This window comes from Cnephaeus nilssonii, assembly GCF_951640355.1.
Source record: "Cnephaeus nilssonii genome assembly, chromosome: 17".
Classification (NCBI taxonomy): domain Eukaryota; kingdom Metazoa; phylum Chordata; class Mammalia; order Chiroptera; family Vespertilionidae; genus Cnephaeus; species Cnephaeus nilssonii.
This window is the reverse complement of record NC_137088.1, coordinates 23,350,914-23,366,414: the sequence shown is the minus strand read 5'-3', so window position 1 is coordinate 23,366,414 and position 15,501 is coordinate 23,350,914. Positions and strand designations below refer to the sequence as shown.

Genomic DNA, 15,501 nt, shown 5'->3' with positions numbered 1-15,501 from the left:
GTGTGGTGAGCCCTTCCCTTCAGAGAGCACTGCGTGTTGTCTAACTCGCAGATGAGGGGGCTGAAGCACCATAAAGCTATCTTGCCCAAGATCATACACAGTCAGACAGACAGATACCATGTCATTATCTATTCTGTGTAACGTGAATAATTATACCTCAGAAGTTTTACATTGTTTTTTTTTTTTTCTAATTTAGGACTACTTCAGCAACAGCTACTAGCAGATTCTTTTCTGTAATACCTTAAATTTGCATCCTCTTCCAGTCGGCATATGAATTCTTCATAGTAGAATATTCTGTTAAATGAGCTATAAAAAGTGGCTAAATGTTTTATTTCTTGTGATTTGGCTTAACATTTTCAGACACATCCAGGTTGTGTGTTTTTTAAGTAGTTGATATGCTTTAGACATGTTCTTTTGAGTAATGTATACAAAGGCTCTTAGAGAGCAACTATCAATATACTGTAATTGAAATATAATCTGTATAACCTTTAAAAACAAATGGTAAAATAATTTTGAATTTTCAGGAAATGCTTGAAACTGAAAAAAACACACAACAACAAAACAGCTTGGTTTGTTTTAGTGTCTTAATCTATTATTTGGTATAATGCTATTTGCTACATTTTAGAAGAAGAAAAAAACCACACAGGCTTTGACAGAAAGTCATTTTGCAGGGGAAAAAAGGACCTGAGATTTGGGGATTTAACTTATTGTAAATTGATGCTGCCTTCTTCCCTGCTCCAGTGTAATATAAACAAACCATAGCCTTAAAATATTTCTTAAAATTTTAACAAAGTTGTTTTTGATGAATAATTCATTTTAGCCTGTAAAAATTTTAAGAGCATTATAAGAAGCTTTAACAAATGCATCCTGAAATGAAGGATAAAAAAAAACAAAAAACCATTGCTAAATACTTACAGACTCTTTTCTGCCCATAGTTTTGCTGTGTGAGCGGGAACGGGAGATGTTGCTGAAGAAGGAATCCTTTTTAGTAGCAGACAAAGGTGGGGAGCCAGTGAATTCTCTTCCTCCAGGCAAACTCTCAATGCTTGGAGATGAACTGATGTTTTTAGAACTTTGTCCTGTAAGAAACATTAAGTGGCAATAATGAAACACCACTAGGTGACCGAACTTACTGCTTTTAATAAATGACCCATTATGATACTTCTTTGTTTACACTGTCAACACAATGACACTATGGAGCATTAAAGGGCATGCATTTTTATGTACCAGAGTACCTGTCAATGTTTTAAAACAATGCAGTACGCTATAGTTTTCTACATGTAATTTATACTACAACAGTCCAGGTGTTGCATACATATAAAAAAATTAAAAATCCAGTTTTTAAAAAATCACAGGTTTAAAAACTGGACCCTCAGTAATGGAATCATCCTTAATAATAGAAACTGGAAACTATTATACTGTACATTATATTATTAATATAAAAATTTTGAAATCCTTCACAGTTTTTCAAAAGGGTCCCTTCCCTTTTCATTAATTGCAGAACAGATATATTGGCTACCCCAGCCTATGGTAGAAGCATCTAGAAACGGGGACAAAGTGCTGGCTCACATGGCCTCTGTCTAGATTGGTTCCTGAATTAGAGTGGGTGCATCTGTGACCCCCAGCAATGCTCTTTTCACTGAGAGGTTATGGAGCCAAAAAGCTCCCTCAGACAGGGTTCAAGCTGCAATGGGTGGTATTATTGCTGACCTGGAAGGACAGTAACCCTGAGATTAGGAGAGGAGAGGGGAGAACAGGTCCCAGCACCTAGGAGATCTCGAGGGCACAGGGTCCTAGAATGTCAGAGTTAAAAATGACCTCCGGGCCCTAGCTGGTTTGGCTCAGTGGATAGAACACCAGCTTGTGGACCAAAGGGTCCTGGGTTCGATTCCTGTCAAGGGCACATACACCTTGGTTGCAGGCTCCTTCCCGGTCTGGGCCCTGGTCATACAGAAGGCAACCAATCGATGTGTTTCTCTCACATTGATGTTTCTCTCTGTCTTTCCCTCTCTCTTCCACTTTCCCTAAAAATCAATGGAAAAATATCCTCCGGTGAGGATTAACAACAACAACAACAACAAAAATAAATAAATAAATAAATAAATAACCCCAGAACCACCTAATTTATTTTTTCTTTTTAAAATTATCATATACCATAAAATTCACCCTTTTGAAATGTATATGTCAGTGGTTCGATGAAGTCCCATTCACCTATATTTTCTTTAGTTGCTTGTTGGTATCATGTCTAAGAAGCCATTGCCTAACACAAGGTCACAAAGGTTTACTCCTATGCTTTCTTTTAAGAATGTTATAGTTTTAGTTCTTGTATTTAAGGTTATTGTCAATTTTGAGTTAATTTTTGTATATAGCATGAGGAAGTAGTTCAACTTTATTCTTTTGCATGTGGATATCCAGTTTTCCCAATACTATTTGTAGAAAAGACTATTCTTTCCACATTGAATGGTCTTGGCACCCTTGTTTAAAAATAATTTACTGTAAATTTACAGGTTTATTTCTATGTTCTCAACTCTATTCAATTTATACACGGCTATCTTTATGTCTGTGTCATGTAGCATTTGATTACTGTAGCTATAGTAAGCTTTGAAATCAAAGAGTGTGAGTTCTCCTTCAACATTGCTTTGGATATTAGAGGTGAGCTGCATTTCCACTTGAGTCTTAAGATTAGTTTGTTAATTTCTCCCAAAATGATACCTGAGATTCTGATAGGGATTGTTATGAATATGTAGATCAATTTGGGTAGTATTGCCATCTTAACAATATAAGATATAAGCAAAATACATTTATACTGTCTTTTATATTTACCTATGTTGTTATTTTTATCATTACTCCTTTTCTTTGTATAGATTTGAATTAATTTCTAGTGTCCTTTCATTTCAGCCTGAATGACTCCCTTTACTGTGTCTTGTAGGACAGATTTGCTAGCAATTAATTGTTTTTAGCTATAACTGCCTTAATTTTCCTTCCTTTTTGAAGGATAGTTTTATTAGATATAGAATTACTGGTTTACAGTCTTCTTTAAAAAATCATTTTGACTGTATCATCCTACTGCCTTCTAGCCTCCATGGTTTTGATGAAAAATCAGCTGTTATGTTATTGAGGTTCCCTTGGATACCATGAATTGTTTATCTCTGCTGCTTTCATGATTTTTTGTTGTTGGCTTTTAACACATTGCGGACGGATCACGAGAATTCTCGCTTCCTATTACACAGTGTTTTACAAAGTATTATAATTTAAAAAGATATTAGCTTGTAAGAACATGTAATAAGTAACTTCAAAATGCAATGGGTATTTAATTTTGAAGTGTGCCTTTAACATTTATGTAAAATGTTTTTTATACTCGCTCAATAGAAACTTATCTGGCCACTGGGTAAAACTACTGGTCCGCAATGTGTTAAGTTTGACTATGATGTGTCGAAGTGTGGATGTCTTTTGAGTTTATCCTGCTTGGAGTTAATTGAGCTTCTTGGATATATTTTTTTTTTTCATAAAACTGTGGAATATTTCACTAGCATTTCTATAAATATCCTTTTGCCCTTTTCTCCCTTCTCTCCTTCTTGACTCTCATCATCTGCATAATGGTATGCCTCATGGTATTCTCTTAAGTCTTTGAGACTGTTCATTTTTCTTCATTCTATTTTTCAGACTTCATAATTTCAATTGACATATCTTCAAGTTCTGACTCTATCAGCTCAAATTTGCTGTTCTGTAGTGAATTTTTTATTTATCTTAGTATACTTTTCAACTCCAGAATATCTGTTTGGTTCTTTAAAAATTTACTGTCTCTTTATTAATTTTCTTTATTTGGTGAGATACTGGTCTCATACATTCCTTTAGTGCTTTAGACAGTTTCCTTCAGCATTTTGAAGATATTTATAACAGCCGATTTAAAGTCTTTAGTAGGTCCAGTGTCTCAGCTTCCTCAGGGTAGTTTGTATTGACAGCTTTTTTCCCCTGTGTATGAGCCATACTTTCTATTTTCCTGTTTCTTTGTATGTCTCAGAATTTTTATTGAAAAGTGGACATTTTAAGAAAATAATGTGGCAGCTCTGGAAATTAGATCCCATCCTATCCCTTGGACTTGTTTTTCTTGTTGTTTGTTGTTTTTAGTGACTTTGCTAAACTAATTCTGCTAAGTCCATATTCTTTGTGGTTTCTGGCCACTGAAGTGTCTGCTCGGTTAGCTTAGTGGTCAGTAAAGAGACAGAGATTTCCTTTCCTTTACTGCCTTGAACCACTAAGCCTTGGCTGGGGCATGACCTCAGTGCTCCAGCAGAGATTTACAATTCTGCATTAGCCTTCATTCCTGCCAATGCAGAGCCTCCGGTTCATCCAGAGCTGAGAGATTGAGCCATTCTCAATTCTTTCCTACCTGTGTGTGGCCTTCTAGAATACCAGGAATATATTAGAGCTTTTCAAAGACCCTGATGGGTCTTTGATTTTTCCTTCTAAGTTTTTTGCTAGCCTCTGATTTTCCTGTTAAGTTTTTGGTTAGCATCTTGTTTGCTCCACTTCTGCATTGGGCAGCTGTGATGTTAAGCAATTTCCACTGATGATTTTTGATAGATGCCCTATGGACAGGGTTTCTCCCTTAGTGAGTTCTGAATAAGGTCAAATAAAGACAAGCCCTATGAATGAGGCTTTTCTGGAAGCTGCTGGACAAGTCAAACATTGACTAATGAGCTACCATTTACTGGGGGTGGGACTTTTAAGATGCTCCAAGTCCATTCTTTCTCCTCCCGTGGTTGCAAGGCTGATGGTTATCAAAGACTATGGCAGATATGAGGAGGGGTGGGAAGGGATAAGGCAAGTTAAAAAGCTACAAAGCATGCTGTTCTTACTGAGATCCAGCCCTTTTTTCTTGAATAGATGCTTTTCAAATTATTGCAATTCTTTTATTAATTTCCAGAGTTCTGATAAAGCTTTGACATTTCTGATCTTGTTGCTTTTATGGAGCAACATTTTCAGAGATCCTGTCATTCCAAAAACACTTCCCTCTCTGACTTGCTTTTTGGGCTGAACTTGGTCTTTGAGATTTGTGTTCCTCTTATATACAAGTCTGCCTTACTCTTTTTAATGGCTGTGAAGAAGAAAAAATTGTAGCTTTCCTAAATAGACATTTAAGATTTTTCCTTTTTTTTGCCTGCACAAACTAAATGACAATAAAAAGTCTAAAGAGATATGTTTTTAGGTACAAACTGTTGTCTATTTCTATTAGGTAAAGTTACATAAATGGGACTGCTATGTCTAATTGTATGTGCATTTTCAATTTACATTAATAATTCCAAATTGCTTTCTCCTAGGATTTTAACCTACATATGTGTGTATGTGTATTTATACACATGTTTAAATGTAATATGATATATATTTATGTATTCATCTAATTTTTTATTTGATTAATTAATGGAAGCAGAATTTCATTGTTTTACTTCGAAGTTTCCTGATAACGAGTGAGGCTGAATATCTTTCAACTTATTCATATCAGTCATCTAAAGGTCCTGTGTGAATCATCTCTGCTCATTTTATTTTAAAAAGCTGATTTAGGGGAGTTCCTCCTAAATTCTGGAACTCAGCCATTTGTATATGAGTGTGTGTGTGTCTATATATTCCTCTATGGCTTTTGTTTTTATGGTCCTGCTTAGGAAGGCATTTCTTACTCCAAGATGATGTAGTGGGAAAAAATTTAAGTATTTATTATAAACCTAGGTTTTTCTTTTTCCCTTTATAAATATTTTCTCATCGCTCCTTGGAACTCTACTCGTTAAGTAGGTTTTATTGCTTTGGGGTGGTGGAAGATACAGCTAAAACAAAAGGAATGTTTGCTTAGCTCTGAGTTCCAAATTGCTTTTAAAAGTCCATAGAAAAAAAGATAAATCTAAGAAGCCAAAGCATTTTGATTTACAAGAACATGGCTTTTTCACAAAATAAAATGAAAAAATGTTTAGCTTTTTCTAAAATTACACAACTGAATTTATCTGTCCCTTCAAAATTTGAATCATCTAGCTATAAAATTATCTGGTGCTGGTGACATTTTAAAGGCATCACAATGATGGCTTTTTGGATTTTTTCTAAGTTCATTCCAATATTAAGGTTTTCTACTTCTGCTTGGGTTAATTTTGATCTTTCATATCTTCCCCCTAAAAACCATAGATGAGGCAGGCAGAATAATGCCTAGACCAAGCATGTCAAACTCATGGCTGGCGGACCGCATGCCTCGTTTACATGTGGCCCGCTGGCTGCGAGTTTGACATAGTTGGCCTAGCCCTAGACCAGTGGTCAGCAAACTCATTAGTCAACAGAGCCAAATATCAACAGTACAACGATTGAAATTTCTTTTGAGAGCCAAATTTTTTAAACTTAATCTTCTTCTAACGCCACTTCTTCAAAATAGACTCGCCCAGGCCATGGTATTTTGTGGAAGAGCCACACTCAAGGGGCCAAAGAGCCGCATGTGGCTAGCAAGCCGCAGTTTGCCGGTCGGCTCGCGAGCCACATGCGGCTCTTTGGCCCCTTGAGTGTGGCTCTTCCACAAAATACCACGTGTGGGCGCGCACGTACAGTGCAATTGAAACTTCGTGGCCCATGCGCAGAAGTCGGTTTTCGGCTCTCAAAAGAAATCTCAATTGTTGTACTGTTGATATTTGGCTCTGTTGACTAATGAGTTTGCCGATTACTGGCCTAGACTATTAATCGTCAGAGCTTGTGAGTATGTTACCTTACATGGCAAAAGGACTTTGCAGGTGTGTTAAGGTTAAGAACCTTGAGATTGGAAGAATACCCCAGGTTATTATGGTGGGCCAATGTAAACACAGAAGTCCTTCAAGTGGAACAGGAAGGTAGAAGAATGAGTCAGAGATCTGACTAAAGATCATAAAGGAGATGGCTGAACATGAGAGGGACTGGCTTTGCTGGCTATGAGAATGGAGAAAGGGGCCAGGGGTCAACGTGGCATCCTCTAGAACAGTGGTTCTCAACCTTTCTAATGCCACGGCCCTTTAATACAGTTCCTCATGTTGTGGTGACCCCCAACCATAAAATTATTTTCTTTGCTACTTCATAACTGTAATTTTGCTACTGTTATGAATCGTAATGTAAATATCTGTGTTTTCTGATGGTCTTAGGCAACCCTGCTAGCGGTTCTCAACCTGTGGGTCGCGACATACAGGTTGAGAACCACTGCTGTAGAGCCTAAGACCATCGGAAAACATAGATATTTACATTACGATTCATAACAGTAGCAAAATTACAGTTATGAAGTAGCAATGAAAATAATTTTATGGTTGGGGGTCACCACAACATGAGGAACTGTATTAAAGGGTTGCGGCATTAGAAAGGTTGAGAACCACTGCTCTAGAAGATGAGAATGGCAGCCAGCTAAGAAATGGGGACATTGGTTCTACAGTCTCAAGGAACTGAATTCTGCCAATAACGCAAATGATTCTCTCCTAGAACCTCCTGACATGTTGGTTTCAGCTTGGTGAGATCTGTGCCAGACTTCTGACCCACAGAATTGTTAAATAAATGGGAAATTCTCCTTTGATTATTATTATACTCTATGTGTGATCTCTAGACTCTCAATATTGGCAATATTGTTCAAATTCTAAGTTAATCTAAAATGCTAGGTAGAATCACTTATATTTGATTATACTCCTGGGGAAAGCATTTTGTGTACTATTACAACTTTTTTCCATATCTTCCAAAATGAATTCATAGTTGTGAGCAGGCCCTAGCTGGTTTGGCTCATGGACAGAGTATCGGCCTGCGGACTGAAGGGTCTGGGTTCAATTCCAGTCAAGGGCACATGCCTGGGTTGCAGGCTCAATCCCAGTAGCGGGTGTGCAGGAGGCAGCTGATTGATGGATGAGTCTCTCTCATCATTGATGTTTCTATCTCTCTCTCCCTCTCCCTTTCTCTCTGAAATCAATAAAAAATATAAAAAATAGTTGTGAGCAGTTACATATATCAAATCTTATAAAATCCTAGTTGCCTTGAATACTTCTGAAATGAGGTAGGAAGTACCTATTATATCTATCTACCTGATATTTACAATATATAAGTAAAGTTCTATAAAACTTGGGAAAATTTTGCATTTAAAAGGATTTATAACATTATCAAAGAAAAACATCTTAAGAAGCTATTCCAGTTTTTATAAAGTAACTTTTCCATGATGAAATGATAATAAGACCAGGAATTGATTCTAGATTTTATCTGTACTTAGCTGTGTACTATTCATTTTTTCTCCAACCTTCCTGATACACACACTTCCCTAGTCTGCCTACTCAAGAATAGATCAGAAAATTAAAATCAGTAATGTGATATTTGCAAAATGTTAGCCCATGGACATATATGGACCTTTATACATATTATCTCATTTAATCTTAATGACATTGTTAGGTAGTTACATATAAGAAAACGGAGGCTTGAAGAGTTTAATAAACTTGCCCAAGGACATAGAGTTTTATATCTATAGCTAGCAACACTGTAAGATTTGTCCAAACTTAAAGACTGTGCCAACACATATTATTTCATTTCTGTATCACAGACAGTGACTCCAAGCAGCTATTAATTCAAAAGAGCAAAGAAACAAACAAATCATACTTGGGGAATAGGTCCATTTACCCAATTTTTAGGACTTATAGGTGCATTTTGAGATGGCTTTTTCTACAAACAGAAAGCTGATGCGTAGCCTCCTGTATTCAATTACAGTGCTGTATCACAAAGGCCAGGCCTCACTGAAGACAGGGGTGTGGTCATTATCAGCCTCACCTGGTGGGAAAGTTAGCCTACTGGAGGATGTAGTGGGGCTACAGTAAAGTTCTTGGCCTATATATCACATTTAAACCCTGCACAAAATGTATTTCCCCTTAATTACAGAAATTAGGTTACTAATTTTGTTGTGCCCTTTGGGAACTAACATTTACACCAGAGAAAAGGGAGTCCCTGACATGCTCCCAAGGGGCTGATGGAACACTTCCTGTGGGGAGTGTGGGAAAGGCCGGGCACCGGAAGCAGCCTTGCCTAGAGCCAGGAGAAGGCTTCTCAGAGTTCCCTGCCTCTCATAACTGGATGGGACATTCCACCCCCAGGCCCTGCACACGTCCGAGTCGAGGAGCCGATATTCTCAGCTACCTGTAGCCCATCAACTGCACAGGGGCTCCGAAGCTCTGGAAACCTTTTAATGTCTTTAACTGACAGGGACAACGTGAGTCGTTTCTTTTGCTGCACTCCAACTAAGGCCTGTTCTTGGAGGCACACTCTTATGTACATTGCTGCGGTGCCCTGCCCAGGTGCCCCTTCAGAACTGAGGCATGTATTCCGGATGCTGGGTGAGCTGGATGAGGATGGCTCTCAGGAGTCCCTTTCCAGGAGGTCCCTGAGCTGTGGAGAGCTGCTTGCCCAAGGTCCTGTCCCTCCCTGGGGATTAGCTCTAGTCAGTCACTAGTTGGGCTGACAGAGGGTACAGGCTACCCCCTTGCCTCAAGGCAGACACCGCTGAAGGGCCATCCCAGGCTCAGGGGTTCCAGCAGCAACATCAAGGCAGGTCAGCTCACCCCTCAGCTCAACCCCTTTCACTCCCCAGGTGCTGAGCTTGAGGGCACGCCCCCAAAAGCCTTCACTCACTTTCATTTATCAGAAATTCTGACCCAAGGCAATTCTTTAAAAGTTATTTTACATTGCAAGGCATCCTTAACTAACTATAGACCACTTCTCAAGCTGCATCTTTCATTCATAACCAAATAGCAGGGCATGAGCTTATGAAGTGCCTATAGAAACTCTGTCCAGCCCTGAGGAGAGAGGACAAGACAAGCTCTTAAAAAGCTCCCAAAATAACAGTACAAGGGAAATAGACTTGTACATTCACTAACCTAAAATCCCAGGTGATCAAAGCAAACAGGAGTATAAACAACAGTGCCCTGGGAGCACTAAGGAGGCCGTATCTAATTCTGTCTCAGGCAATCAGAGGTGTAAGGGAAACCTTAGAACTTGGAGAGTGGTGTGGGTGGGGTGGCTCAGGGAGGGTCATTTCTGGCAGAGAACAAGTATTGCCAAGGCAGTTGGACTCCTGGGGACATCTCGCTCAGTCAGCCTGATGAAATTCTTCGGAGCTTCCTGACATCCCTATGTAACTGAGAATGACACCAAAACCAGTGCACGGTAGGATAAAGCCCCAAAGCACAGTGTTTGGGAGGCAAGGAAATCTGGGGGTGGTTGGTGGGAGGCATAGCTCAGAAGAGCAGAAAGCCCAGGGCTGCGGCCACAGAAAGGGGATCGCCGCAACTTCACGCAGTGACCCAGGAGGAAGTGAGGCAGCTGGCCCATCGGGTCACATTCTGTTGCCTCAGACTCGAGTGACAGAGAGCAAGAGGGCTGATGTTGGCTCATTAAAAACATGCACGTTGGTGCCACCAGAGAGCAAACGGAAGCAGGCTGTACCTGAAGGCCCAGAGAGAGCTGCTCTAGCCGAACACAGCGGTCAAGCACTGTTAGGTCCAGGGCTTGCCTGCAAACATGTGGCTGTAGGATATCGAAAGTTACTATTAAGAAAATATAGAGGTGCTCAGCGGGCTCCTTCATCATTTGATTCTGAAAACTAAAAGGTATTTGAGGAAAACACATAATGGCTCTGGAGGCATCACTATGGGACGGTGTGGTGGTTACTTCGTACACCCTTGAAGCAGCTATTCTTTTCCCTCTTTACAGGTAAGGTCAGTGATCCAGGCCTCTCCCAGAGCCCATGCTGGGCAAAGCTGCACTCCCTGCTCCCCTAGCAAGGGCTGTGTCAGGGAGGCTGTAGGAAGCATGACCTGAAGTTAAAGAAAAACAGAATGAGGTATTTTAAAAGTAAGGGCAAATGCTGATCTTATTCTCAGTCCAAAAACAACTCATTTATTCAATGTCTTTTGGAGTGTTCTACAAAAATGCATTTTCTAGCTAATTGATGCTTCCGAAACCTGTTTTACATACTCTGTATTTCTCTGCCTTCTTAAGGTGATTGATTATACAGGACACAATGGCACTGTCTGCTGCTTCAGGGCTCTTATTTCTCAGCAACAACCAGGGCCAATCTAGGGTCACGCACAAGGATAGCTTTTTAGTTTTCAGTCTCTCCCCTCATGCTGCGAGTAGAAGGGGTCCCTGTGGTCAGTACTATGTTCGACTCTAGTTGACTTGACTCCCTTTTCTTTATCTCCCAGTCTGCTGCCTGTCACCTGCACTGGGACATTTCTGTTAGTACTTTATTCCTGACGGTCCAGAGAGGAAGTCACGTTCATGCGACTCCCACTTTACTCCTCGGTTTAAAATCTATTGTGTGGGTTTTTTTCCTACAAGGAATCATAAGAAACTTAACAATGATTACCCTTAGGGAAATAGGCTGGCAGAAAAAAAGACATTTGGGACAGCATGAATGATAGTTTTAGTTCCATGAAATGAAAAGCTTATCTACTCTTAAAATATGAGATTCAAGGGGAATAGAATGGGTTTGGCACATTTGATTAAGTTCTCTAACTTCTAATATTACTAATCCTGTTAAGCATAGATTGTTAGAAAGTTGTTTGTTGCCACCACTAACTATTTTGGTTTACTTCTCCTTCCCTCTGCTTTCTGAGCCTCTGCAGGAAGTGTGCTGAAGAAAACACGGGCTGGCTTCTTCACACCAGGAGAGATATGATCACACTGTCTCATCATCATCGCAGACTGGAAGCTGTTTATTTGCACCTCATATCACATAAAGGGGCTGGAACCTCCCCTGGTGGACTGGAGCCTCCCCTCGCAGACTGATAGACTCTCTGAGAGGGCGTGGCAGGCAGGGGGACTTTTGAACGGGTCTCCAGAAAAATAGGCCTGTCTGGACCATTTAAAGCACCGGCTGATGCCCAGGCCACCTGGTAAAGCTGTAGGGAAAGCAAGGGATCAATGAAAACAGAGGTTGGCACATAGTAGGCATTCAATAAATACTTGTGGAGTAAATGAATGACACGATTCAGTTATTTGAATAAAATGATGATATAACCTCCCTCTTTAAGATTCTATTCAGGGGGCTCTGGTCTGAGGGTAAAGGGAATGAGCAGTGATAGCATAGAGCAGAAGTCACAATGAGCAAGGCAGCCTCCGGCCTCTCTCCCACAGCCAAATGAACTTCGGATAACAAAGCACTTGTTAAAGAGTTGTCTAGAGGGCTCAGATTTTAATTTTAGGAAACAGATTTAAGCCTCATGAATTCTCATCATGTCAGATAATCACATCAATATTTACTTACGTGCAGTAATTGACAAGGCTAAAGACAAATCATTTGGAGATTATCTGCCTTTTCTATTTCCATTTTACTGCATCTGTTTATACCATATAACAGACACCATGAAGAGTAAACAGCAGCTCCTCATGGAATCCCCTGGCTGACCAAACCCTTAAAGGTCAGATGGTTCAATTACCAGAACACAGCTGAAACTATACCTGTGAAACCCAGAACTATATATAGAAGCCAGGTCACATCCCTCTAGCGCAACAGTTTTGTTTCTTAATATCTTAAGCCACATACCACTCACTTCCTAATCACAATATATTTTTTTCTGTTAATTTATCATAAAGCACAGGTATTATGAAGACATATCATTATTAGAACAGTATTTTAATACTACTAGCATGACTAAATTATGTGTATATTTTAAATTAAGAAAAACATTATATGAATTTTAATTCTGAATTTGAATCTTCTATTCAGTTTGAATAGTCTAGGCTCCCACTTGGTACAGAATTCCTCTCTAGCATATTTTACCTAAAATATTACATAATAAAAGATTAATGCAACAACTTTAAATATTTATGTTTTTAAATTCCACAGGAGGTGCTGAATATGAATTACTATTATTTTATATGTCTTAAATAAACCTTTTTCTAGATTAAGAACAAACGATTATGATGTTAAAATGTTATTTTTTATTTAAAATCATTGCTAGTTATGTATGGAGATTTGTCATACCGAACTTTCTGTTAATATGATTCATAATACAAAGCCTGTACTTAAAACTTATTTAAAACTCAAGTTATGATTCTTTTAGGTAAAATATAACAAGTACTCTGGCTAATACATATAATAATATGCATACACACAGCACATAAATAATCTAATCTGAGAACTAATTTGTCAGTTACTGTCAGAGAGCACCGATGCAACAAAAAGGACACCTGGGTGTGAGCTGCTCAATAAAACAGAGTGTTAAAATCACCACAAAATACAGAGTGCCCATATTTTGCAAGGAAAGAGGCTTGTGCAAACTTAGAAAACCCACAGCACAGCTAGGTTTGGCATCACCAAGTTATGACATGAGAAGGGACTTTTGTTCTAAACAACAGTGCCACTCAGTGGCTAAATAATGGTAGTGAACCAATAAACTATGAATTGGAGGGTGGGCAGAAAGAACAATGGAATTTTGGAACAGGCAATGATAATACTGCAGGCAAAAAGGCATACTATGTTGCCATGGTAACTGTACCTTGGAGGTCAGTTAGAGTCTGGACAGGAACAGAAACCTGAGCATTGCTTCCTGTAACTACATCACCTAGATTTCATAAGAAAAAAGAATTAGATTTCATAAAAATGAAAAAAAAAATCAACTTTTCTTTCATACTTAATGTTGTACAACATTTATCAATCAAATTACTAAAAGTAAAATAAAACAGAAAATACAGTACAATCTTATGAAAATAAATATAAAATATTTTTTAAAGGAACTATTTTTTTTTAAGTATTACCTAAAAAACATTTGGGCATGCTTTTCTTAAAGAAAACAAACAAACAGATTTCCTCTAGTCTAAAGTATAAAACAAGTTTCTACCAGTTGAAGGTATAGAAACTCTAGCAATCAAAAGATTTTGCTGAACAGACTTCATTATGCTATAAATATTAGTGTGATTTTATATTTTCTTTCAAAAGTTTTTAACCAAAAAATCACATGCATTTATTAAGTAACATTTCTTTTGAAATTGATTCCCCTCTGTAACAGACAAAATTTATTTTTAGCTAAACTTGAAATCAGTTTCTTCAATCACCAGATCAAGACTTAAACAAGTTCTAATTTCATAGTAAGTATTGAAAAGATTTCAAAAGTTCCCACATGTACTTAGAAATGTCAACATGTAAAAATAAATCTGTGAATGGCACACCCTTTAAACTTGATATACTTATTATAGGCAAGATTTCATTTACAAATTGGACCTGTAGTAAATGCTTAAAATAAAGAGGTGTTCAAATTTGAAAAACAGACAAAGGAAATGGGGAAAAGGAGTGCATTTTAAGAATACAGGAAGGAAAGGAAAAGGAGCACCATGGGAAATTCTGTGAAGAGCTGAGGTACACAATTTAGAAGGAAGATTTTTTTGCTTCTTTGATTTCCTTCCTGGGTGACAAAGTTCAACATTAAGCAGCCACTGTCAACAGCATTTGAAGGCCTATGTTGAGCTTAACAAGGTCAAAAAACAAGCCTTCTTAAAAGGCACCATATTTTGTGTGTGTGATAATGTATGATTAATAGACTTGCTTCCCCTATAGTTTTTATACAATAGTAAAAAATCTATTTTTGAATTAAATAACATACTCTCAGTGCCTTGACCACTTGCTACAATTATGATTTATAGCATGGCCAGCTCAGATGGAGATTACTGGGCTGTAATTATATCATCACTATCAATTAACAATACATACATTTATATTCTCCTACTAGAGGCCTGGTGCACGAAATTCGTGCACTTGGGGGAGGGGGGGTCCCTCAGCCCGGCCTGCGCCCTCTCGCAGTCCAGGATCCCTCAGGGGATGTCCAGGAGCCCATGGGGAGCAGGCCTAAGCCGTTAGTCAGACAGGTGGAGGCAGGAGAGGCTCCCACCACCGCTGCTGCGCTCGCCAGCCATGAGCCTGGCTGAGCGGCGCCCCCCCTGTGGGAGTGCACTGACCACCAGGGGGCAGCTCCTGCGTTGAACGTCGTTCAGTCAATTTGCATATTAGCCTTTTATTATATAGGATAACTACAATACAATCTATAGATAAGTACATACTCCAAACAAGTGATAAACAGCTTTTAGCCGAACTTTCAGGTCCTGAATTCTCATAGCATAGTTAACTCTCTATTCATGGATAAATGGCATGCTTCTTTTCTGTATTTTTGAAGATTTTTCAATTTTATGCTTGCTATCCATTTTATTCTGCTACTTCTGGATCACCTATCTATAATAATAAAAGGGTAATATGCTAATTAGACCAGATGTCCTTCCGGACGACCTTCCAGACGAAGCCGGGGCTGCAAGGGAAGCCCAGGTCCTGGGTGCCAGAGGGAAGCCGGTGCCAGCAGCTGGGGGAAGGAAGGCCTACCCTTGCACGAATTTCATGCATTGGGCCTCTAGTTAGTGTTTATTTAGAGACTAAAAACTAATTTTAATATTAAATGTCACCAGGAAAATTATGGAGGAACATCTGTGCTTCCTTTTCCTTAT

General features: G+C 38.8%; 1 protein-coding gene across 2 annotated transcripts in view; it reads right to left on the bottom strand.

Moving 5' to 3' along the window:
* Positions 1-15,501, bottom strand: part of TBC1D5 (TBC1 domain family member 5) — a 446,950-nt gene that overhangs the window by 40,138 nt on the left and 391,311 nt on the right. Inside the window, exons 19-20 of one of the 2 annotated variants that reach the window (XM_079795163.1) lie at positions 13,512-13,577; positions 916-1,079 (exon numbers count right to left, since the gene is read on the bottom strand). In XM_079795163.1, the coding sequence (XP_079651289.1) occupies positions 916-1,079; positions 13,512-13,577 (230 nt within the window). The remainder of the gene's footprint in view (positions 1-915; positions 1,080-13,511; positions 13,578-15,501) is intronic. The other variant, XM_079795164.1, reaches the window with a different exon arrangement.